At 37.9% G+C, this 25,244-nt stretch overlaps 2 protein-coding genes across 24 annotated transcripts in view; one reads left to right on the top strand and one right to left on the bottom strand.

The window, feature by feature from the left end:
- Positions 1–2,752, bottom strand: part of LACC1 (laccase domain containing 1) — a 181,856-nt gene extending 179,104 nt beyond the window's left edge. For 2 of the 11 annotated variants that reach the window (XR_013355947.1, XR_013355948.1), the window contains exons 1-2: positions 1,742–1,897; positions 1,007–1,626 (exon numbers count right to left, since the gene is read on the bottom strand). Coding sequence is in view for 8 of the 11 variants with exons in the window: in XM_077855569.1 (XP_077711695.1) it covers positions 1,007–1,568 (562 nt within the window). In the remaining 3 variants the exon portion in view is untranslated. Of the gene's footprint in view, positions 1–1,006; positions 1,627–1,741; positions 2,170–2,223; positions 2,344–2,575 lie in introns of those variants that run through there. The other 9 variants (XR_013355949.1, XM_077855569.1, XM_077855570.1 and 6 more) reach the window with 9 other exon arrangements.
- A 118-nt stretch (positions 2,753–2,870) lies between these two features.
- Positions 2,871–25,244, top strand: part of CCDC122 (coiled-coil domain containing 122) — a 36,793-nt gene continuing 14,419 nt past the window's right edge. For 2 of the 13 annotated variants that reach the window (XM_077855582.1, XM_077855583.1), the window contains exons 1-5: positions 3,475–3,979; positions 11,926–12,011; positions 12,532–12,647; positions 18,399–18,797; positions 19,691–19,807. In XM_077855582.1, the coding sequence (XP_077711708.1) occupies positions 3,972–3,979; positions 11,926–12,011; positions 12,532–12,647; positions 18,399–18,797; positions 19,691–19,807 (726 nt within the window). In that variant the 5' untranslated portion in view covers positions 3,475–3,971. Of the gene's footprint in view, positions 2,942–3,360; positions 3,446–3,472; positions 3,980–8,572; positions 9,928–11,925; positions 12,012–12,529; positions 12,648–14,751; positions 14,840–15,575; positions 15,844–17,618; positions 17,731–18,398; positions 18,798–19,690; positions 19,808–25,244 lie in introns of those variants that run through there. The other 11 variants (XM_077855579.1, XM_077855578.1, XM_077855576.1 and 8 more) reach the window with 11 other exon arrangements.

The following is a 25,244-nucleotide window of genomic DNA, read 5'->3' as shown; positions in this document are numbered from 1 at the left end:
AAGTAGTAAAGATTAAAAATAAACCATGCAAAAGACTATAAAATGTTACAAACCCTCTGATTTCTACAGCTCCCTGTACCTCCATGTGTTCTTGTTACATATGACTTTGTGTTTGCTTTACCTTCCCCATGGGATTATTGCTCTTCAAAGAGTATCCTCTGTCCCACTTGTCTTTGTTCCTAACAGCATATAGCCCACGGTAAATATTGTTTAACCAAAGAGTAACACTGACTATTTAAAATTTCATTCTTGGGGATCCCTGGGTGGCTCAGCGGTTTGGCGCCTGCCTTTGGCCCAGGGCATGATCCTGGAGTCCCGGGATTGAGTTCCACGTCGGGCTCCCTGCATGGAGCCTGCTTCTCCCTCTGCCTGTGTCTCTGCTTCTCTCTCCCTCTCTGTATCTCTCATGAATAAATAAAATCTTAAAAAAATAATAAATAAATAAAATAAATAAAATTTCATTCTTCTGTGAAGGTGCCAATGAGTTAAAGTATCAGAATTTTTAAATAAGAGATGCTTAGTGTCATAAATCTCTTTTTAAAGGAAGGCCGGGGGGGTTGTCGTAAAGCTGAATTTGCATAAAGAAAATTTATTTATCTAGGGGGGCTTTGAAGGGACCATCCCTTGATATCCCTGACCTCTCATATTAGTGAGCTCAAAAATCTTATAGTTGGGATGCGGGGGTGGGGTGGGGTGGAGGGCACTTAGCGGTTGAGCGTCTACCTTTGGCTCAGGGCATGATCTCAGATTCTGGGGGGGCGAAGGGGGGATTGTGGGGGTGGGAATCAAGTCCCACATCAGGCTCCTTCCACCTGGAGCCTGTTTCTCCTCCCTCTGGCTGTGGTGTCTCTGCCTCTCTTTCTGTGTCTCTCATGAATAAATAAATAAAATCTTAAAAAAAAAATCCTATAGTCTACAAGAGAAAGGTGGGAAAAAAGGTGAACAACCTCTAAAGAAAGACTGTTTCTTCATGTATATAGTAAAAACAGCATGGTGTTCAACATACCTGAGATCAACGGAGATGTGATAATGGTTAACTCTCCTTTCAGTGCTGGCAGAGTTCTCAAATACGTTTGTATTTCATTCTGGATTGCTTCTACTTCTTGAGCTGTGATCATGCTTACTTCAGTGGATTGTTTCAAAAGACCTCCCCTCGAAGTCACCTGTAAGTCTTCAAACTCAAAATTGTAAACACTGGTGAAGAGTTGATCAATAAAAGCCTTCAGTAACGTCTTCCGGTGCATGGATACAATTACCTTAATGCTGCTCAAATTTTTTTCATCAATTTTTTGCTTAATAGTATACAAAGAGGCAGCCATACTAGGATTGCTAACAGTCTCAAATTCTCTCAAGAGAGTTGATAATCCATTGCTTCCTTCTAATTCACAGTTATTATGCGCACCATCCCTTTCACAGCTGATGTTATTGTAACACATTATGCAAAGAAACTTAGCCTTGGCAGCATGGTGGAATCGGACAGCGTCCAGTGTCTTCAGCAAGGCTTGATGACTATTTTTCTGAGAGTTAAACTGCAAACCAAAGAAATCAACCAACACTGCCTCTGCCATCCTTCCACGAAGGTGCAAAGCTCTTCAAAAATGATTTCTGCGCCTCCCAGGAAATCACCTGTAAAGAAAAATTAGCCGAAGAACGCAAGGTCGTATCAATCTTCTTATAGTTACAACAGAAATTTGTACCTACGTTTAAAAGAAAAAGTTTCACTGATCTAAAAAAACATAACCTGGGTGGCTGGGGAATCCCTGGGTGGCTCAGTGGTTTAGCACCTGCCTTTGGCCCAGGGTGTGATCCTGGAGTTCCCCGGATCGAGTCCCACGTCGGGCTCCCTGCATGGAGCCTGCTTCTCCCTCTGCCTCCCTCTCTCTCTCTGTCTCTCATGAATAAATAAATCTTTAAAAACATTAAAAAACAAAAAAATAAAACCATAACAAAATAGTCCATTATTTGCCTTAAGAGAACCATGAGACCTGAACCATCTCTTAATTCACTTCTCAGGAAAGTGATTTTGTGCATCTTTCCAGCAGAACAACAGTTCCAGTTTCTGTGTGGAAATTCTTTTTTTTTTTTTTTTTTCCCTTTTTTTACACAGCAAATTCTAAGTAGGGAATTACTGGACTTAGACAAAGTCCTCTTTCTAATTACAGGGTGTCAACTTATGTTACAAGACATCATTAATCCCGACGTGACTGGCATGTTGGGTCCCACCTCTTCCTAAGAAATAGGTTCCATGGAGCTGCACCGAGAATGCGCGCTTTTAAGCGGGTAAAGGCTGAGACGACCCCGCAGTCACAGGGCGCTCCGGGTCGGCGCCGGCCCGGACGCGCGGCCCCCGCGGCTCCCGCCACAGGGGGCGCCCCCGCCCCGCCCGGCCGCGACCCGCTGACCCGCGGACACGCCGCCCAGGCGGTTTCCGCCCGCCCCCCGCCCGCCGGCCCGCGCCCGCCTCGCCGAGGACCCCCGCCTCGGGCCCCGAGGGAACCCGGAAGCGACGAGCGCCGCGCTCGGAGCCCTGAGCCCGACCCCGCGACGCCCGCCCCGCCCGCCCCGCCCGCCTCACCGCCGACCGGCCACGGGCGCCCCGCCCGGCGGGAGCTCGACGGCTGCGGGCCCGCGGCTTCGGAAGGCCGGGCCGGCCGGCGCCCCGCAGGGAGGCGCGGGCGAGTTCGGGGCCCGGCGAGGCCGCCCTCCGCCGCCCGAGGGAGGGAAGAGAAACAGGAACAGAGGCTCGTAGCCCGAGCGAGCCCCGTCAGCTAGCGGGGGCCGGGGGGCGGGCGGAGCGGGCCGGCGGGCGGCGAGCCCGGGAGGGGGCGGGGCGGGGCCGCGAGGGGGCGGGGCCGCGGGGGGCGGGGCCGCGAGGGGGCGGGGCCGCGAGGGGGCGGGGCGGCCCACACGCCCGCGGGGCTTCTGACGTGCTGGCGGGCAGGTGAGGGCGCCGGGCGGCTGGAAGGCGGGCCGGTGAGGGAGGGGAAGGGGGCGGGGAAGGGGGCGGGGAAGGGGGCGGCGGGCTGACAGGCCAGCGGGGCTTCCGACGGGCTGGCGGGCGGACCCCTGAGGGGACCGGGCTGCGGGAGGGCGGGCAGACCCTCGAGAGTAGCCGGGCGGGCGGCGGGGCGGCTGACAGGCTGGCGGGGGGCCCCTGAGGGGGTGGGGGGGGCCGGGCGGGAGCGGGACGGCGGGAGGGCGGGCCCGTGAGGGAGCGGGGCTTCTGACAGGCCGGCGCGTGGGTAAGGAGAACCGGGCGGCGGGAAGGCGGGCTCGACCCCGAGGGGAGCAGGGCGGGCGGCGGGCGGCGGGCGGCGGGCGGCGGGCGGGCCCGCGAGGGGGCGGGGCGAGGGGCGGGCCGGCGAGGAGGTGGGCGGGGCCGGCGAGGGGAGAGCCCGGCGGCCTGAGGGCGGGCCGGTGACCCGGAGGCGCCGGCGGCTGACAGGTTGGCGGGCTGGTGAGGGGAGCGGGGCGGTGGGAGCGACGCGGAGACCAAATCGCAGACGACCGTTTGCGGATGGGAGTCCTCCCCGCAAGCGCGCTGCCCAGCCGTCGAGCGCCAGCAGTGCGGGCCGGCCCCTTGGTTTAACCACCGGAGCCCATCCATCCCTGAGAACCGGCTCGTGTTAGCGCTTGGCGACTCGCCCCATCCAGGGTTCCAGTAATCGGCCTCGGGGTGGAGTTCGTTTGTAGTTCTTGGGGTTTGTTTTTTTTTAAGTGCGGTTTTTGTCGTTGTTGTTCCCAGAAACACTTGGTTGAACCTTCCTTGCTGGCCGGACCAACACTCCTTACAGCTCCTTTCCTTGTACTGACCAGGTCTTACGTGCCCATTTAAAACTATGGACCCCTCGTAGAAAGCTAGAAGGCAGTGACTCTTAGAATTGTGATAAATTAGCACCCTCGGCTAACCTCGAAGAGTACAGGTGTAGCATACATTTAGAAGTATTGAACATCTACTACGTGGAAGGCAGATGCTAAGGTAAAGGGAAGATGTGTCCAGCCCTCAAGAGTAGGGGAGAGGGGATCCCTGGGTGGCGCAGCGGTTTGGCGCCTGCCTTTGGCCCAGGGCGCGATCCTGGAGACCCGGGACAGAGTCCTACGTCGGGCTCCCGGTGCATGGAGCCTGCTTCTCCCTCTGCCTGTGTCTCTGCCTCTCTCTCTCTCTCTCTCTCTCTCTCTCTCTCTCTGTGACTATCATAAATAAAGAAAAAAGAAAAAAGTAGGAGAGAGAGTGCTTCCTGTGCAACTGGTTGTGATGGAAAGAGAGGCCCCTTTTGTCTTCATTGTTGCTCAGGTGATAAATGCTGAAGAAATTTCTCCTGCAAGAGAAAAAGTCCTAGATACCTGGGAGTTTAGAAAAGCACTTGGAGATGGGCAAGTGCTCCATTCTATTTGACGAGGGGTAATGGGATCACAAACCCAGGATAGGAATATGCTGTTCATATCCCTGGCAGATATTTTTGTCAAAATTTGTGTTTTCATGATTTTTGTAGGGCATTTGTCAAGAACCCTAGCAGTAGATGGTACACCTGATCAGAAGGTGCACACTGCACTCTCTGAGTCTGTTTTATGTTAAATATTACCTTGAGCAAAATAGAGGTCTTTTGAGTTACAATGCTGGATTAAAATATTTATCCCTGTTTTTATAGACAATGGTGGGAATTCTTTTTTTTTTTTTTATGAAACAGTAGGGGCAGTAAAAATTTTTTAAATATTTCAAAGTGGGAAAGCTGCCAGGGAAGAGATTGTTATTGTGTTATATTTACATACTGTTTCCTAGACTATCTAGCCTCATCTCCTAACTCTTCCCTCATCCTCATTCACCCCACTCCAGTGGTTCTCCTGGCTGCACATCAGAACTACAAGTAGAACTTAAAAACAAATCTAGGGACTCCACTTGATATACATTTGAAATAGAATCTCTGGGAGTCAAGTCTGGGCATGTTTTTCTTTGCTGTTTATTTTGTTTTTAATCTATACAGATGATTCAGATGCATAATTAGGTTTGAAAAAACAACTGCCTGACTCCCAAGCCACTCAAACTAAAAAAGGCTGTTACTTGGATGAGCTACAAGATTTTAGCCTTTACATATGCTATTCCTTGTACTTAGAACACTCTTCTCTTTTTACGCTTACTTAACTGCTACTTGTTTAACATCTTTCAAGCTCAATCATAACTTTCCTTGAATCCCCATTCTCTCACCAGAATTAATTGCTTCTTCCTTAGCATTTTGTCCATGCAGATGAAGGCCTCTCATTGATGCAGTCTGGACCCACAGCCTAATAATAAATTGAAAAAGTCAATCATTGAAGTGTATGCTTTATAAGGATGAACTTGATAGTACATAAATTTTTTCTAAGTTTTTTTTTTTTAGAAGTCATTTTAACCAGCACAATAACAGGTACAACTGGCATAAACAGGTTTGGGAACAAACACAGGTAACTCACTGTCAAACTGTACAATTCAACTGATAGGAGCAGAAGTAGGCAGATTCACTGGAGAGTGGTTTCCTAACCGTTCAGCATGATGTGGAAATTAGCAGCTTATGATTTACAAAGAAGATAGAATGAGTTAATTGATTAGAGGTTAAGTGCAGGTAGACTAACAGAGTGACTACTATACATCTACATTTGAATTATTTGACATGGTATCTATCTCCCTTAAAGAGACCTAGAGCATTTTGAGGACAGAGTTGATACCTGGCTGTTCAGGAAACCGTTGGAGAAATCCCCAGAAGTTCTTTAATTTTTATTTTTATTTATTTGAGAGAGAGAGCATGTGCACATGCAAGAGGGGACAGGCAGGGAGAGGGAATCTTAAGCAGACCAAGCTGAGAGTGGAGCCTGGGGCAGGGCTTCATCCGATGATCCTGAGATCATTACCTGAGCCAAAACCAAGAATCAGATGGTTAACCAACTGTGCCACCAGGCACTCTGAAATCTCCAGAAGTTGTTACGTCACCATATAAATCTTAAAAGAACAAGTGGAATTTTCAAAAACTGTAAACAGTTGTTTTTAAGCCATTCACACTAAGATTCATGGGTCTTTCCAGAAAAGTAAATATAATATTGCAAATTTCCTTGTTAAAAACCTTGTGTTAACTTCCTAAGGCTTCCATAGCAAATTACCACAAACCAGATGGCTTAAAGCAACAAAAATGTGTTCTCTCATAGAAACAGAAGTCTCAAATCTAAGTGTTGTCAGGGCCATGTTCCCTTCAAAGTGTCTCATTTTCCTTGCCTCTTCCAGTTTCTGGTGGCTCCAGGTGTTTGTTCCTTAGCTTGGAGCTGTGTGACTTGGGACTCTTCTATCTTCATCCTCATATGGTTTTAATGTGTGTCAGAGTTTCAAATCTCCCTCTACCTTTCTGCTATAAGAACACCTGTGGAAATAATGACCAACCATATGAGAACAAGCAAAGGTTATTTATTCAGAGTTTGCTATGGCAGGAGAATCAGCCATCACTTTTGTGTTGGCAGAGTAGCAAAGTTTCATAGTGGAGAGAAGGAAAATCTTCAATGATACCCCAACTTGGGGCTCTTGGCATGGGAAAGCTGTAGGTAGGTTAACTAAAGCAGGACATCCTATGTGATTGGTTAAGAGTGTGCATTTTGGCTTTCTCTGATTGGTCCCAAGTTGGAAGTGGGGACAGAAATTAGGGAAGCTGTTAGTTATTCATCAAACACTGGTTATTTGGGGCCAGTTGTTATAAGACTTATTGTTTAGCTTCTGGAATTGTTATTAGAGATAGTGGTCTGGCTTCCTATGAGTCTGATATAGATAGCTGGATGGCTTCCTGCTCTGGTGACTTTAGATAGCAGGATGGTTTTCTGAGTTGGTTGCTGCAGGTTGTGGGTGAAAGTGCTATATATATATATGTCCGGCCACTGTTTGCATAGTCAGTCTCTTAGCTGTCACTGGATTTAGGGCCCACCCTAAATTCAGGATGATCTCATCTCAAGACTCTTAACTTATTTACATCTGCAAAGATCATTTTTCCAAATAAGACCATATCACAACTTCTGGAGGTTAGGAATGGACATCTTGGCAGGACAAAGGGACACCATTCAACCTACTACAAGCTCCTTGTGGTTTAGAAATCATACTTACAGACTAAAAGAAGACCTTCCTTCTTACTGTTTCTGAATAAAACAAGCAGGTAGGTTATGACTGGATTTCATCATAGCCTATCATTTCTATTTGAAACAGTGGCCTAGCTATCCCTTAAAGCTTGGATTCAAGCTGCTGATCAGTCTCTATGTTTATACTTTAAAACGAGACATTTGGTAGTCCAGTCCTATTACAACATCCAGAGAAATCTCACTTTGGGTAGAAAGCTAGAAGCAATGTGGATAATGTATTGTCTTTGATAGGAGGTTGCCTATATTATCTTTGATAGAAGTTAAGGAACAGATCCTTTGAGTTTTTTGTTTTGTTTTTGTTTTCAGCATCTTGAAACTTTAATCTTATTGCCTAGTCAAAGAAGAGAATAATGCCTAATTTTAGCAGATCCTAAGACACAAGTATATAATAGGTATTAATAAATTTTTAATGATTCAATAATTAATTCCTTTGGAAGACTCTGCTAATGTTGTAACTATGGTCTTTTTTTACCTGAAGTATGTATCATTCTTACTCATTTATACAATGTATCACGTTTTTCCCACTATTATCTTTACTTGTTGGAATTGAACCACTCAAATTTGATTTCATCATGTTTGTGACAAATATAGGCCATAATTTAAAATTTGCTTGATTCCAGGAACTCTTTTATCTTATCTTTCTCCAGGCTAATTTTTTTTAGCTTTCTCAGTTAAATATCAGCTTTAGAAATTAAGGTACCCTGCCCACTTAGAAAACAAAAACAATTTCACACAAAGAAAAATTATCTGTTTTCTGATTTCTATTCTAAAAGGGTAGAATGAAATTATAAACTTAATTACTTTAACTACCTAGCAGGTTCACATGACAGCTTTTCCCATTCAGAATGAAAAACAGTGCTTATGTGATGTGGGTGCACATATACAATTGCTTCCTCTTAATTCTTCTAAGCTAAAAGCTCTCAAAAGCCCCAGAGGAGTTTGACAGCCTTGCTTTATTTTGCTCATTAACTTAGACGAGGTACCAGATGATGAGTTTCCAAAAGCTGGAACCATGGCCTTTTTAAATTCTCCCAAGAGTCAAATAGAGGGGCTTGCCTCTTCAAAGCAAAAGAGATAATGTACAAATCTAAGTGCTTAATAAATGTTAATTTGGATACTAATTGTTTCAAATTCCATCTTTCCCACGTGTTGGATGTAAGGCCTTTGGCTAATTTCTTAATTTCTCCAACTCTTAGTTTACTCATCTACAAAATATATGTAAAAATAATATCCAGCTTATAGGATTGCTTTGAGGGAAAATAAAGATAATTAATGTAAAAACACTTACAAAAAATGCTAATTATTTGTAAGTACTCAATAAATGTTGACTATAGTTATAGAAGAATGGTATTTTATTATAGTATTATTATAGTATTTGCATTACATTGTTTTCTGTAAGCTAACCTTTTTTTAGTTGAAAGTATTTTTTCTAAATGATTGTGTTTTATACTTAAGTTGGACATTTACCATTGAATACTGTAGATACTGTTTTTTTCATTAGACATTTAATTCATCTTTTTTTAATATTTTATTTATTTATTCATGACAGACACAGAGAGAGAGAAAAAGAGAGAGAGGCAGAGACACAGGCAGAGGGAGAAGCAGGCTCTGTGCAGGGAGCCTGACGTGGGACTCGATCCCTGGTCTCCAGGATCACACCCTGGGCTGAAGGCAGTGCTAAACCGCTGGGCCACAGGGGCTGCCCTTAATTCATCTTTATATTCCTCACAATACTTTGCACATTACATGTATCCACATATGTGGTTTGAATGAAAGAGTAATTAATACTGTCTAGTCTCTAAACTCTGATTTTCATTGATTTACACATTTTTAATGAATTATCAGTAGATGGCAGTAGTTTGTATTCATTTTTATCTTTTGTCCATTCTCCAGTAGAGATCCAGAAGAAACTTAAACTTTGCCAATTTTTTTTAGATTTTATTTATTTAAGAATGAGAGAGCACAGGGGAGGTAAGGGGAAAGGAACAGAGAAAGAGGGAGAAGTAGACTCCTCTCTGAGCAGGAAGCCTCACTTGGTGCTCAATCCCACACAAGACTAGATCATGACCTGAGCCAAAGGCAGATGCTTAACTGACTGAGCCACCCAGGTGCCCCTAAAACTTTCCCACTTTAAAGCAAATATCCTTTCACAAACAGCTTAAATAAATGTCACTCAAGAGTTGCTTCAGAAATAGAGATCAAGAAGTGCTAGTTATATTTTTATTATTAAATCTAATTTTTTTATTTTTATTTTTTAAGATTTAATTTATTTATTCATGAGACACAGGGAGAGAGAGGTAGAGACACAGGCAGAGGGAGAAGTAGGTTCCATGCAGGTAGCCCAATGTGGGACTTGATCCTGGGTCTCCAGGATCATGCCCTGAGCCAAAGGGAGATGCTCAACTGCTGAGGCACCCAGGCATCCCTTTCTTTGTTTTTTAGATTTCTTCACCAAATTTTTTAGGGAATCCAAAAACAAGACCTTATATTTGTCTTCCTGGAGCTTACAGTTTAACGAACGAAGCAATGTAGTATAAAATAATGGAAATAATAAGATAAAAAACTGTCGAGTAGCAAGAATTTGCTAAATGCTGTCATGTAATTTTTTTAAGATTTTATTTATTCAGGAGAAACACACACACACACACACACACACACAGAAGCAGAGACACAGGCAGAGGGAGAAGCAGGCTTCCTGCAAGGAGCCTGATGTGAGACTCAATCCTGGATCCCGGAATCACGCCCTTGAGCTGAAGGCAGATGCTCAACCGCTGAGCCACCCAGGTAACCTGATGCTGTCATAAATAATTTTATTTTAGTCCTCACAGTTATTCTAATGAGTTAGGTACTACTATTATTTCTGTTTTATAAAGAATCTGAGGCCCTGCTTGGTAAGAATTTACCTAATAAATTAGTAAGTTGTACAACCTGAGTTCAAAGCTAGCTCTATCTTATTCTATGACCTAAATTGTTATCATGGTATGATAGAGATATAGAAACAATTGTACTAAAGAGAGGGAAGGATCATATCTAGCAAGAAAGATAAAAAAAAAAAAGACTTCTTAAAGAAGATGCCATCTGTGATAGAGTTAAAGATTGGCTGGAATGTTGACATGGTAGGAACAGTATTTTAGGAGCATAAGTCTATCATTAGAACAGGGTTAATTGGAGTGGAGACAGACTACAAATAGACATCTATTAAGTAAGTGCCAGATACTGTTCTAGGTCTCTGCCCTCATAGAACTTACATTAATAAAAGGAGATAGAAAAGAAACAAGTGTATATAAAATACCAGTAGTGACAAATGCTATTAAGAAAGATGAGGCAGGACACCTGGGTGGATCAGTGATTGAGCTTTTGCCTTTGCCTCAGGGTATGATCCTAGAGCCCTGGGATTGAGTCCCGCATCGGGCTCCCCACATGGAGCCTGCTTCTCCCTCTGCCTGTGTCTCTGCCTCTCTCTGTGTGTCTCTCATGAATAAAGAAATAAAATCTTAAAAAAAAAAAAAAAGAAATATGAGGCAGAGTAAGAAAGTGGAGAATGAAGAAGGGGAGGTCAGGTCATGTTTTAGAGAAAATTAATCTGGGAAGACTTCTCTACTAAGATACTATTTAGAAATGGTAAGCAGTGACTGGATTCCAATATAATTTAAAGATAGAACCAATAAATTTTGCTAAAAGAATTACATGCAGCATATAAAAGTCAAGATTCTGGCTTGTCCTTTGGGTAAACAATTAGGGCAGAAGTCCAGGGCCACATACTTGGAAAATGTCTTACAGACGCCTTGAAACATCAATAATGAGCTCTTGTTTATGATTATCTTGGGCAATTCTTGTTGAATTGCCATGGGCTCTACACTCTTCTAGAGACCTCTTTGCTAATGTCTCCAGGGTTTGGGGGCCTGAATAAGAAAAACCTGTAATTTATTGAAAGGAGGAGACTGAAGGAGGAGATTTAGTGATCGTGATGCAGTGAACAGATATCAAGAGTTCAGTGTGGAATATATTAAGTTGAAATTCCTGTAAAAATCTAAGTGAAGATATCACATAGGCAATTTGGAATCAGTCTGGAGCTCAAGAAGGATGTTCAGGTTAGATATATAAATAGGATAAAACCTGTAAGTAGATTTTAAAGCTATGCAACTAGATGACATCACCTGAAGAATGACTATAGAGAACAGGCCTCAGGACTTAGCACTGGGACATTGACATAGATGAGAAAGCTGAGGAGGAACTAGCAAAGGAAACCCTAGACAGAGTCCATAATAACTAATGACTCACTATATATGTAGTATATATGGTAACATACTATGTTATATATATATATGTATATATTATATACACACACACTATTCTAAGCATGCTACATGTATTACTTTAGTTACTTAATTTTACATTACTTGCTACATATATATCTTTAATTCTTTAATTTTATATTACTTTAATTATTATGACAGCCCTGTGAGGTTTTGCAGATGAGGACCCTGATCAAAGAAGTTTAAAAACTAAAAAAAAAAAAAAAAAAAAAAAAAAAAAGAAGTTTAAAAACTTGCTCAAGATCATAACAGCTAAAAATCAGGAGAACCAAGATTCAAATAGAGTGCTATTTTCCTCCTAAACTTTCTTACTTAACCATTGTGTTTTAATTCTTGGAACTAATGATGAAATATCATTGCCATCCCTGTGAGATATTAGACAATTAATTTGTTTTCAGGATCACCAGGTTATATGACAGGGGAATAAACAAAACTGAAAAATTATCAAAATTTTTTATTTTTGTAGGCATAAAAGAGGTGAACCAGAAAGGGAGAAAGACAGTAGAATGTCAGGCAACAAAGAAAGGAAGAGTCAAGGAGTTCCTGAAGAAGGTAATGAAGCAATCTCAAGAAATAAATAATTGAAAAATAAGCAGCAACAAAAAAGTAGTATGATAGAATAATTGTGTTAAAATATTTAGCCAAATAGAATAGAAGGAAGCCTTTAAATTTCTCCAGGAAGAAACTTACATGGTGTTTAGAAAAGGCATAACAACCTGAAAATGCAGGCCTATAATGAAAATTCATCAACTATAATTGCTATATAGTTGTTACGGTAGCACTGTAATTATGCATATGTGTAAGTGGTCTGGGTAAAAAAAAATGAGGATAATCAAAATATTTATACTGTTCCACACAGGAACAGGTTTAACATTACAGTAGGGATTTCTAAATTGTGTATTGTTAAAGCTTTTGATTTAGGTTTTGTTTATAGTCAGGGAATATTACTAACCCTAAGTCTACTTTATTAAGGAGAAACATCATATTTTTCATGACTTTGAGTGAAGAAATAATATCTTTCTTAGAATGTTTGCACTTAAATTTTTATTATGTACTTTATTCTTTTGTTCAGCTCTGGCTAACCAAGGCACATCTTCATTAACTGATGCAGTAGAACAAGTTGCAAAGCAACAACAATCACAAACATCAGAAATAGAAAAAAACAAAAAAGTTCTATTACATTTGCAGGTAATCCACCTTATATAGTCCTTTAAACGAGTTATTACTTTCTTCAAAACGATATTAAATTGTTAACAGGAAAGTTATTAAGGATACTTAATTTTGAGAGGCTTTTTGAAACTCCTGTTTTTCATGTTTACTCCTTAATTATTCTGTTATCCCAAAGTAAAGTCTATGTAAGTAATTCAGTTTCCTGGAACATTTTACACACCCAATATATAAGGATTCAGCAATGTCCTTACAACTGTAGTATGTACATATAAAACCCAATGTATCACCTAGAATTATTTTAAACTCACTTCTACTGATAGTTTTTCCTAAAATACTAAATTGAAGGAAGGTTAAGTTTTTAAGCCAATGTTTTTAAAGCCATGGCTTGTGAGTTATAGTTGTCAGTGTACATTTCAAGTTGATAGGAAACATTTTTGTGTTCCTTACATTTCATAATATATTCATAATTACACTGCAGGGAATCTGGAAGCCATGCTTGTTTTTTTGTATGCAGCACAATTAGATGTAACTATACTCTGTTAATGTAGCTAAAGAAGCAAAAATGGGAATGGTATCTTTACTATGTGCTTTGTAAAGGTTATTATTAAATATATTATAGAAGTAACAAATAGGCTCTAGAGCCCAGCTGCCTAGTTTGAAAGAAGATTTGCTACTTTTGCTCCATGGTTTAATTTCTCTACCCTTCTTTTTTCATATTTGTAAAGTGGAGATAATTTATGACCTGCCTTCAAGGTTTTCATGAGGATTAAATGAATTAATATTTGTAAATATATGTAAAGTATCCTGCTGGGGCTCTGGTGGACAGTATAGAGCTGGATTTTGATGTTGGCTTTAGGTATTAATGCATCAGCAGATATATGATAATAATTATACTATCATGGTAATATGGTTCTCTTATAAATATTTGCATTGCATTTATCACTTTTAGAAAAGAATACTTTTTTGCAAGAATATAATACAAAAATAATAATGTCTTAGCTTTTATAAAGACATTTTATGTAAAACTTCTGTCTTCAATGAGTCTCACAGATGTTATTTCACTTATATTGAGGGCCTACTTTCTATTAAGCATTTTGCTATTGTCCTGACTTGTCTATTGAAGAGGTCAGAAAAAAATAATCATACTCAAGGTAGAAAAGTGAACAATAGAGGCATGAACACAGATTTAACACTGAAGGAGGAATGATCACAAAGTGATGTTTCAGTTGAGCTTAAAAGAAGACAGCTGGAGTTTACTTGAATAATTGGGTATCTAGGACAGGTTTAAGGGTTAGGGGATGAGGAGGATGGTATCCTAGACAAGATCCTGAGAAAATTCACAGAGGCCTGAAGTAGCATCTGATACATTCATAGAACTACAGTTGATCCTTGAATAATGTGGGTATTAGGGGCACCAACCTCTGACCCAATTAAACCCACATATAACTTTGTCTCCCCAAAAACTTAATTACTAATAGCCTACTATTGACTAGAATACTTACCAATAACATAACAGTCACTTAAGACATATTTTGTAAGTTATATGTATTATATACTGTATTTTTATAATAAAGTAAGCTAGAGAAAAAAATGTTAAGAAACCCACAAGGAAGAGAAAATAGATTTACAGTAACTGTACTATCTTTATATATATATATATATATAAATATATGTATAAATTTGCCTATAAATGGACCCATGCAGTACAAATCTATGTTGCTCAAGGGTCAACTATATATATAGTTTGTTGGCAGTATAGCATAAAGTATATTTTGAGAAGTGGTGGGAGATACATACTTTGATAAGAACCCTGGACGTTATTCTAAAGGCGATAGGAAGGTTTCGATGGGCTTTAAGCAAGAGAGAAAATGATTACATTTATATTTTGGAAAGAGAATTAAAGAAGCACAAAACAATACTTTTAATAATCTAACATTCATTCATGATAAAAACTCTAGCAGGAGTAGAACTTCCTTAATCTGAAAAAGGGTATATATATCCCTTTATGAATCCCACAGCCAACTTCAAACCTCATAGTGAAAGACTAAATGTTTCTCTCCTAAGATCAGGAACAAGGCAAGGATATGTGGTTTTATCACTTCTATTCTTTCTATGGTACTAGTGGTTCAAGCAAGTGCAATCATGAAAGAAAAATAAATAAAAGGCATCCATACTGAAAGGAGGAAGTAAAACTGTTATTATTCACAGAAGTAAGTACAACCACTTAGGAAACAGTTTAGTTTCTTAAAATATTAAAATATATTTACTGTATAATCTAGCCATTAAACTTCTAGATATTTGTTTACCCAAGAGAAATGAAGGTATATGCTTACTGGAAAACTGCTTACAACCCAAATACCCATCAGAACAAAGTGTGGTATATCCATACAATAGAATGCTACTCAGTGATATATCAGCACTGATATATACAACAATGCAGATGTATCCAGAAATAATTATGCTGAATGAAATATGTGAGACTAAAAAAGTATATATGATAAAATTCTACTTATGTAAAATTCTTGAAAATGCAAGCTTTAGTGACAGACAGCAAATGAATGGTTGTCTGGGAATGGAGAGATGGAGAGGGAAGGATGGATTGCAAAGTAGCAGGAGGAAACTTGTGGGTAAGGGATATGGTTATTATCTTTATTGTGATATCTCATGAGCATAAAAGTAAGTCAAAACTCATCAATTGTAAAGCTTAAATATATGCAGTTCATGTAAATTCTACCTCAATAAATCTATAAACAAGGAGAAGGAGGAGAGGGAAAGAAGAAGGGGAGGAAAAAGAAGGAAGCAAGAGGAGGGGTTAGGCATGAGGAAGAAGTAGAGGAGGAGGAGGAAAACAATATCAATGAATTCCAGGGAAAGCCTAGAAATGAATTGAAGAAGGAATTGACTAAAGCCAGGGAAAAATATTAATAGTCTATTACATTATTCCAGGAGAGAGAAGAGATGATGACCAAATCAGTAGAAATACCATCTTTCACCAGAATGATCAATAGTGTCAATAACCTGATCTAGCTGGCACTGGATATATCCCTGTGCTTCATTCATTCAATCATTTAATATTTATTGAGCATCTTCATTGTACCAAGTACTATTTTAAGTACTGAGAAGATAATGGTAAAGAAGATAGACAAAGTTACTGCACTCATGGGGCTGACTTTCTAATCAGGGGAGGCAGGCAATAAAGAAATAAACAAAAAAGGTAATTCCATTAATTGATGTGTTACAAAGGAAATGCAATAATGTGTAGAGAGTAACTCAAGGGGGAGGATAGATGGTTAATTTATATTTTAATTCAGGGAAAACTATTTGAAGAATAATAATAAAGCTGAATTGTAAAAGACAAAGACCCCAAAAGGTAATAACTAGAGGTAGAAAAGTCTTAATGTTGAGAGAAAAATTACAAATACCCTCAAGATGGGAAGGCACTGGGCATATTTAATAAACAGAAAAGAGGCTGGAAGAGGGGAGACTAAAACATGGGAGGGAAGGCACAATAAATGGTGACTAGAGGATATATGACCTTGTAAGCCACATTAAGGAATTTGAATTTCATTATTACCACAATAAGAAATCATTGGAAGGTCTTGAGCAGGGAAGTAATATGATATGACTATGTGCTTGAAAGATTCTTCAGTCTGATGTGTGGAACATGATTGTGGGAGAGGGGGAAAAACAGAAATAGGAAGACAAGTCAGGAATCAGGCCACACTACAAAAATTGGTCAGAAGTGAATTTGGGATTTTACTTTAAAGGCCCAACCATCAAGCTTTGCTAGTAAATAGGTTGTGTGGTAGGGGCTTAGATAAAGGGAAGAATCAAGATGACTTGTAGGTCTTGAGTATTAGGTGTAAAGTGGTGCAATTTATTGAAATCAGGAAGACTAGGGGAGGAATGTGTTGGGTGTATATATTATTCTTTTCTGATCACATATAGTTTTAGATGTCTGTTGGGTATCCAAAGAGGAATGTCAAGTGGGCATTTGGAATATCAGAGCTGGAGATAAAAATTGAAGTTCATCTGCATGTTGTATTTTTCTCTCTCATCTCTGCCAGGAAAAGGATAGCTGGGTGTGTCTTTTTAATACACTGACCTATCCCAAAATTATATATTTATTTAAAGATAATGATGATGTTAGGTAGAAGAGAAAAAAAAACGAATGGATGATGGTCTGTGGAGTTGTTTTGATGGGAGGATCTATAAAATTTTATAAACAGATAGTAAAGAGAAGGAAGGAATTAAGGCTGGTTCCCAAAGTAGTACCATTAATTAATTAGTTTGGGAAACTAGGGGTGTGGTAATTTGCATTTTTGGTCCCAATTCTTCATCTATATTTATGTCTATATGACTGTGTCTGTACACCCTTGCCACATATTATTACAGTGAGTGGGTACTTCTACCCCTTGACTGAGTTTCATCATGTGGCTAGCTGAGATGTTAACAGATATTATAAATAGAAGCTTGAACAATCTCTTCCATAATTGTACTTCCATCTGCTATCATCATGAGGACATGCCTAGCTTAGCCCACCATATTTAAGATACATATGAAGCAAAGCCAAGACACCTGAGCCAGCCTTGTCAGCCAAACCAAACCATCTTACTGCCAAGCGACCCCAGACATTTGAGCATATCTAACCAATGTCAACAGCTAGCCAATTCCAGTTGCTCCCATTCATGTGAGCAATAAACATTTATTGTTGTATGTTACTGAGTTTTTGTGGTTCTGACAATAGATAAGTAATGCAAGGAAGAACAGGATGGGAAGGGGAGTAGGATTAGTCTGATTTGGGGTACATGATGAATATGAGATTAGCCAGTGACACCTAGGTATAGGACTCAACAGCCACTTAGGTTCTGTGAATCATCGGCATATATGTAGCTCAAGATGTAAGTATGGATAAGATTACCCAAGGAGTATACATAGAATAAGCAGAGGAAATTATGATTGTGACCTGAAGAAGACCTGTATTTGAAGGAACAATGGAGATTGAGAAGGAATGCTCAGACATCTGAGGAGAACCAAAGAATGGTGGTGTGAAAAGTAGGTTTTAAAAAGGAGGTGCTGTGAGAAATGCTGCCCCAGAGAGGTAAGACAGACATCTTTATATACATTTACAAATAAGAAAGTAAGCTTTGGATAGGGCAATTAAGTTTGCTATGTATGATCATACCAACTAGTAAATGGCAGTAAGGGCCCTAGAGTCTAGATCTTTTGATTTTTACTAGGGCTTTATCATATTATCTTTCTTCAGTGTATACTTCTGATGTCCATAAATATATTATTTAAATGATTGTAAAGTAACTTTTATATATGAAATGTTACCACAAGGGATGAAACTTTAATATTTTAGATGAACATTAAAAAGTAAGAAACAGAGGGACGTCTGAGTGGCTCAGTGGTTGAGTGTCTGCATTTGGCTCAGGGCGTGATCCTGGGGTCCTGGGATGAAGTCTGGTGTCGGGCTCCCCAGAGGGAGCTTGCTTCTCCTTCTATGTCTCTGCCTCTCTCTCTGTGTCTCTCATGAATAAATAAATAAAATCTAAAAAAAAAAGTAAGAAATCATTCTAGGCTACCTCTAACATTATAAAATAATTTTGTTACTTATTGAATGGTTACTTTTATTGTATATCAATTTTTCTATATATGATAAATATGTTTTTGTTGTGATTTTACTACAGACTTATGGATCAAAACAATAACATTTTTATGTTGAATATCATGAGTTAGTACTAATAGTACTGAAATATTTTACAGAGTGAACTCCGTGAGCTTAAAAACCAAATAGCATCTGTCTCTGCAGAAACTAAAGAAACAGAAAGGCAAATTTATCAGCAGGATGCTGCCATAGAGAATGCCAAACTTCAGTGTGGGAATCTGGAAACTCAAATCAAATCCTTACATACAGAAAATGTAAAGCTTCAATTTGACATAGAAGCAGCCCAGGAACACTTTGAGGAATATATGATAAAATATAATGAATATTATACAAAAATAAAAGCGCATAAAGATAGTTTGGTGGAGGTAGAAAGCAAATGGTCACTGATGACTGCACTCCATGAAAAACGAGAGCTTGTTAAAAAACTAAAAACAATGAAAGAGGAACTTATGCAAAATCTCCAAAATCCAGAAGGAAATCACATAAAACAAGTACAGGTTTGAAAAATCACTTATCAGAACTTTTTTTTCTATTACTCCTTTTTTGCAAGTACACTTATTAAGTGATGAATGTATCATTAACTTAATAAAATACCAATGATTGCCATAACTAGATTCAGAAATTATTTTCACAACTTTTAAAAACTTAAATATGTGAGTTATGTAACAACTACACCAGATGTACAAATGAATAAAGGAATTTCTCAAATCCCCTGTGGATTAATAAAAAAAAATGTACTCAAAATTGCAGTGAATAATTAATCCATTTGTTTTAGAAAGTGTGACTCACAAAAATGTTGAAGCCCTAGCTTTTTAAGCTAATGAATCCAATCAATTCAAATAAATTTTATGTGCTTAATGCTGTTATACAAACAATATCAATAATTGTACCTTAAGAATTTTTCTATTTTTAATATTATTTTTTGAAGACAATGGGAGATATCCACTTAAATGGATATCTGTCATTTCTTACTAGAGAATTTAAAAATATCCTTCGTACTGTTGCTGGGCAATTGCTACTATGACTACCACTTTTCTCATGTCTTATTTACCTTTAGTTTTTATTTTAAGTTCTTATTTTTTTATTATTTTTTTCTTTAAATTCAATTTAGTTAACATATACTATATTATTAGTTATTGTTGCTAGGCAATGGACACTATGACTTTTAATATCTTATTTGCATTTAGTTTTAGTTTTAAGTTTTTAAAACAAAGATTTATTTGAATAATAGTTCTTTATTCTTTGTATCAAAGTAATATTCTAATACTGTTTACCAAAATTAAATGCGATGGCTAGATTTTTTAAAAAATTATAGAAATGCTGAAAATATTTAACTTATATTGACCATTCATTGTTTGACTTGTATATTTTAAACTTTATAAACATATAGGAAGACATTACAAAGCTAAAGGATACAATTATCACTGTAAAAGAATCTATCATTGAAAAAACTTATTTTCTTGAGGAAGAAAAAAAGACACATGAAAAATTAAGAAAAGAAATAGAGGTAAGACTTAATTATATGATTTCAAAGTTTTATGGTATCATTTCTTGAGCTTATACTATATAATTTCCATAGTTTACTCTCAATTTCTAAAATAGAGAACAAAAACTATAAAAAGTAGTAAAGTTAAATCATTAACAGATAGAGACAACTCCCTCATTCAGATACTTATATATGTGAAATGTATTCAAATAAAACAAGTACTCATTTCTATTAAAATGTGGCCTAGAATTACTACAGTCTCATTCTACCAGCACCTTGGTTCTTGATTGATGGCCAGAAAGCTATCAAGGGCTATAAAGGGCTATCAAGGGCTATCAAGTCAAAAAGGATAACTATTACTAAAGAGATATTAGAAACTCCTTAAAATAAAGAGACAATGGAAGTCATTAGTATTCTAAACCTCTCTGACTTCATATTTTCAATTGTTAAGAATCAAAAAACATATGCAAAACTGAAAGATTAAATTTGGGGTACCACTAGTAGACTTTTATGGTCATTATTGTTTAAAGGAATGGAGAACAAAAATGAAAAAGAATATGTTGTTGAGGGCAAATAAATAATTTTCACTCTTAAGACAATTTGAAAACTAAAAGATGCGTTTGCTTGTGGCTAATTTGAAATAATAAAAAAGCATCTGAGAAATTTGAAGATAAAAATTCTCATTTTTATAAAACATTTATCTAAGAAACATCATTACTTATATTTTTCTAGTAATTCAATTTTTTTTACCCTCTAGATAAAGATTTATTATAAAACTAAAAATAGTAAGACACTATCAGTGGCATCAAAATAAAATTAAAATGATTAATGAAATAGAAAAAAGAATCCAGATATAATTCATTATAAATGGTACAAACAAAATAGGTTAGCCACATGGAAAAATAAACCAAATTTAAAAATAAAAGTGTATTCCAATATTATAACACATGTATAATCACTTACAGGAAGATTAAAGACAATTTAGGAGACAAACTTATCCACTTGTGTTAGAGAAGTATTTCTTTTAAAATATACACACACAAAAAAGTAATATTTAATCATGAACTGCATGTTTAAATATTACTTTTGACAAGATCATAAATTTCTAGATTATTAATAATAAAAGCACCATAACAATAGAGAATACAAGACTCATTTGAGAGAAGGTATTTATGATTCTATAAGTAATTAAGAGATAAGAAGATGTCAAACAAGCCAGTAGAACATTGAGTAAATGATATGAAAAGTCTTATTTTTGGAACATACAAAAAACAATGGGAAAAATGACTAACCTAATTAACAATAACGGATCGATAATTAAAACCACAATGGGGTCCCATATTTAGTCCCTCATATTATCAATACTATAGTTGTTAAGGAGCACTAGAATTTTAATATACTATTGGTAAAAAGCATTTCAGAAAAGAATTTGAGATTACCTATTAATTTTTTACTCTAATATTCTTTACTGAGGTATAATTGTTATAAAAGTAAGTATATAAATTAAAACATTTAGCTTGATTAATTTTGACTAAAATATATATTTACACCTGTGTTGCCATCACCTACTAAATCAAGATATAAAACCATTCATGCTCAGGAAATTATTTTGTGCCCCTTTCCTTAGGCTACCACTATTCTGATATTTAAAAACAACTTTATTGAGATACAACTCACATACTATATGAGTCATCCATAGAAAGTGCATAATTCAATGGTTTTTAGTATATTCACAGATAATTTGTAACTATTACCACAATTTTAGAAATTTTCATCATCTCAAAAAAGAAATTCCATAATCATTAGCTATGACCTCTCCATTTGTCTATTGTATTTACCTGTGTTTTGTCCTACCATATTATTCCTGATGCTCTGAAATTCCTTTTACCATTTCCTTTCTCTCTAGAAAACTTCTAAAATCCTTATTTTAGGATAAGTCTATTAGGGGCAAAGTCTTTTAGTTTTTTGCATCTGGGAAGATCTTGATTTCCCTTTAACGCCTGAGGGATATTTTTGCTTCACATAGAATTCTGAGTTGACAGTTCTTTCCACAGTTGAAAAATTCCATGCCACTTCTTTCTGATCTCCATGACCTGATGAAAAATCGTGTGTCACTCAAATTGTTTTTCTCCCTATAGATAATGGGTTTGATTCTTTTCCTTTTTTAAAAAAAATTGAAGTAGGATTAACGTACAGTGTTAAATTCATTTCAAGTTTACAATATGTCAGTTTTATACATTACTTAGTACTCATCACAATAAGTATACTCTTAATTCCCTTCACCTATTTTACCCATGCCCCCACTTCCCTCAGGCACATACCAGTTTGTTCTCTGTATTTAAGAGTCTGATTTTTGGTTTGTCTCTTTCTTTTGTTGTTTGTTGTTTTGCTTTTTATTTTTTTAAGATTTTCTTTATTTATTCATGAGAGACACAGAGATAGAGGCAGAGACACAGGTGGAGGGAGAAGTAGGCCCCATGCAGGGAGCCCGATGTGGGACTTGATCCCAGGTCTCCAGGATCACAACCTGAGCCAAAGGCAGAAGCTCAACCACTGAGCCACCCAGGCTCAGGATTGTTTTGCTTTTTAGATTGTACATATGCATGAGATCATATGGTGTTTGTCTTTCTCTGATTGACCTATTTCACTTAGCGTTATACTCTCTAGATCCATCCATGTTGTTGCAAATGGCAAGATCTCATCTTTTTTATGTCTCAATAATACTCCATTGTGTGTGTGTGTATACATATATATATATAAAGCTTCTTTATCCATTCATTTATCAATGGACACTTGGGCTGCTTCCATAATTTGGCTATTGTAAATAATGCTTTAATAAAATAGTGGTGCATATATCCTTTTGAATTATTGCTTTGAGTAGACACCCAATAGTGGAATTACTAGATCATATATAGTAGTTCTATTTTTAATTTTTTGAGGAACCTCCCTATATTGTTTTCCACAGGGGCTATACCAGTTTTCATTCCCCAAACAATGCATGGGAGCTCCTTTTTCTCCACATCTTCGCTAACACTTACTTCTGTTGTTTTGCTTTTAGCCACTCTGATAGGTGACATCTCATTGTGGTTTTGATTTGCATTTCCCTGATGATTAGTGATGTCCCCAGAAGGAGCCAGTATCACTCCAAGATGTTTGATTCTTGCTGCTTTCAAGATTTCCTCTGTCTTTAGTTTTCAGAAGTTACTGTGATGTGTTTTGGCATGAATTTCTTTGGATTTATCCCATTTAGATCCTCTTAGGTACTTGATTTTATAGGTTTATGTCTTTTGCCAAATTTGAGAATTTTCAGTTATTTTTTTAAAGATTTTATTTATTTATTCATGAGAGACACAGAAAATCAGAGACTAGACAGAGGGAGAAGCAGGCTCCTTGCAGGGACCCCAATGTGGACTCGATCTCCAGACCCAGGATCACACCCTGAGCTAAAGGTAGATGCTCAACTACTGAGCCACCCAGGCATCCCAAGAATTTTCAGTTATTTATTTGAATACTTTTTCCAGTGCTGCCCCTTTTCTTTTTTCCTTCCAGAACTTTGATGACACAAATGATCTTTTTTATAATTCCACAGACCCCTCAGACTCTTTATTTCCTTTTTTCTGTCTCTCCTCTCTGTTGTTCAGATTGAGCAATTTACCGCGTTCTGTCTTCCTTTCATTGATTCTTTCCTCAGTTCCTTTTATTCATATTGGTTATTGTATCTTTTCCACTTGGTTCTTTATATATTCCTTTGCTGAGACTTTATGTATTTTTGTTTCAGGCATGCTTATTGAAGAATTTTTATGATGACTGCTTTAAAAGGCTTGTCAGATAATTCTAACTTCTGTGTTTTCTTTGTATTAGCACATGTTGATTACTTCTTACTCAATTTGATGAGTGATTTTCTATTGAAATATGGACATGCTGGGTATTACATTTTAAGCCTCTGGATCATTGTTAGCTCCAGATAGTGGTGAAAGTTCAGATTCTCCAGTCTGTCTCCATTGACACTCATGGAGGAAAGAGAGGATTACTGATACTGGTGGCCATAAGTGGTAGTTCTTACTATCCACTAGGCCTCTACTGATAACCTTCTGGTTGGGACGGGCAGGGACAATACAATTGAGCTTCTTATGTGGCCTATATTGACAACAGGTGAACATGGCATTGTTACTACTGAGTAACAGTAGGTGGCGAAAGTCCTAACTCTCTAGTAGGCCTTGTCTGACATTATGTGAGAAGCGGGAGGGATGCCTTGTTACCCTTAGATTGGAGTAGAAGTCCAGGATCCCCAAATGGGAGTCACTGATACCAGAGGGTGTGATTTGTTACTTTCCAGGGTAGATGAAAAGCCCTGGCTTCCCAATTAGCATCTTCTGACACCACCCCATCAGGAGTCTACTTGTCCCTCTCCCTCTGCTCATCCCACCACACTCTCTTTCTCAAATAAATAAATAAAATCGTAAAAAAAAAAAAAAAGTAATGTACACACACCCTTTGAATCAGGAGGTAGAGCCATTGGATCATAAGGTAAGGTCCATGATCTTTCTAATTCTTAATGTGTTGTTCTAACAATTATCACCACCACCACCACAACTACTTCTACTACTACTACTACTACTACTATCTTAATTTATAATCACTTCATACTGTTTCATGGATCTTTACCCTCTGCTCATGAGGCTGATTGAGTAATTATTAAATTTGGTCTTATTGGGACCCTCTAGGTTCATTGTTAGCTCCTTTCAAATCCATGGCTTTAACTTAAGCTGAACATGCATGGGGGATAAAATTCCAAGGAGCTAGAATGCTAGAATTTCAGCATCAGCCCACTACAGCATCTGTCAACAGCTCACTATTGCCACACCTTATGAATAGAGACCACACTCACAACTAAGACAAAACCAGACTAAGGACAAGGCCTAGACTCAAGAACAAAACTGAAATAGACACTCTAACAAAAATATAAAATAAGGTCTCACAAGATCAACATGCTCTACCAATCACTTACCTGATTATTTGAACAAAACTCAACACTTTGGAGGAAAATAATGGAATCCAGAGTTTATAATATATATACAACATTAAGTTAATAATGAAACATTCTTAGACATGTGAATAAATAGAATATTACCATAACAAAGAGAATAATCAAAACAGAATCACAGTTGACTCAGAAGTTGTTAGAAAAGGGCTGAACATTATGGTACATATGTTAAATATTCTATAGAAAAGTGGATAGTTGGATAAAGAGAGAGAATTTTAATCTTATAAGACAACCAAATGGAAATCTTAGAATTGAAAAAGTTGAAAGAAATTTATTGGGTGAAATTAACAGCAGGTTATACACAACAGAAGGCAAGATCTTTCTTGTACTTGAAGACATCAGTAGAAATCATCAAACATATAGAGAAAAATTAAAAAATTGAAGATATGAATAGAGCTTAAATAACCAGTGGGA

This window comes from Canis aureus, chromosome 17 (genome assembly GCF_053574225.1).
Source record: "Canis aureus isolate CA01 chromosome 17, VMU_Caureus_v.1.0, whole genome shotgun sequence".
NCBI lineage: Eukaryota > Metazoa > Chordata > Mammalia > Carnivora > Canidae > Canis > Canis aureus.
Note: the sequence above shows the minus strand (reverse complement) of the source record. Positions and strands in the feature narration are given on the sequence as shown.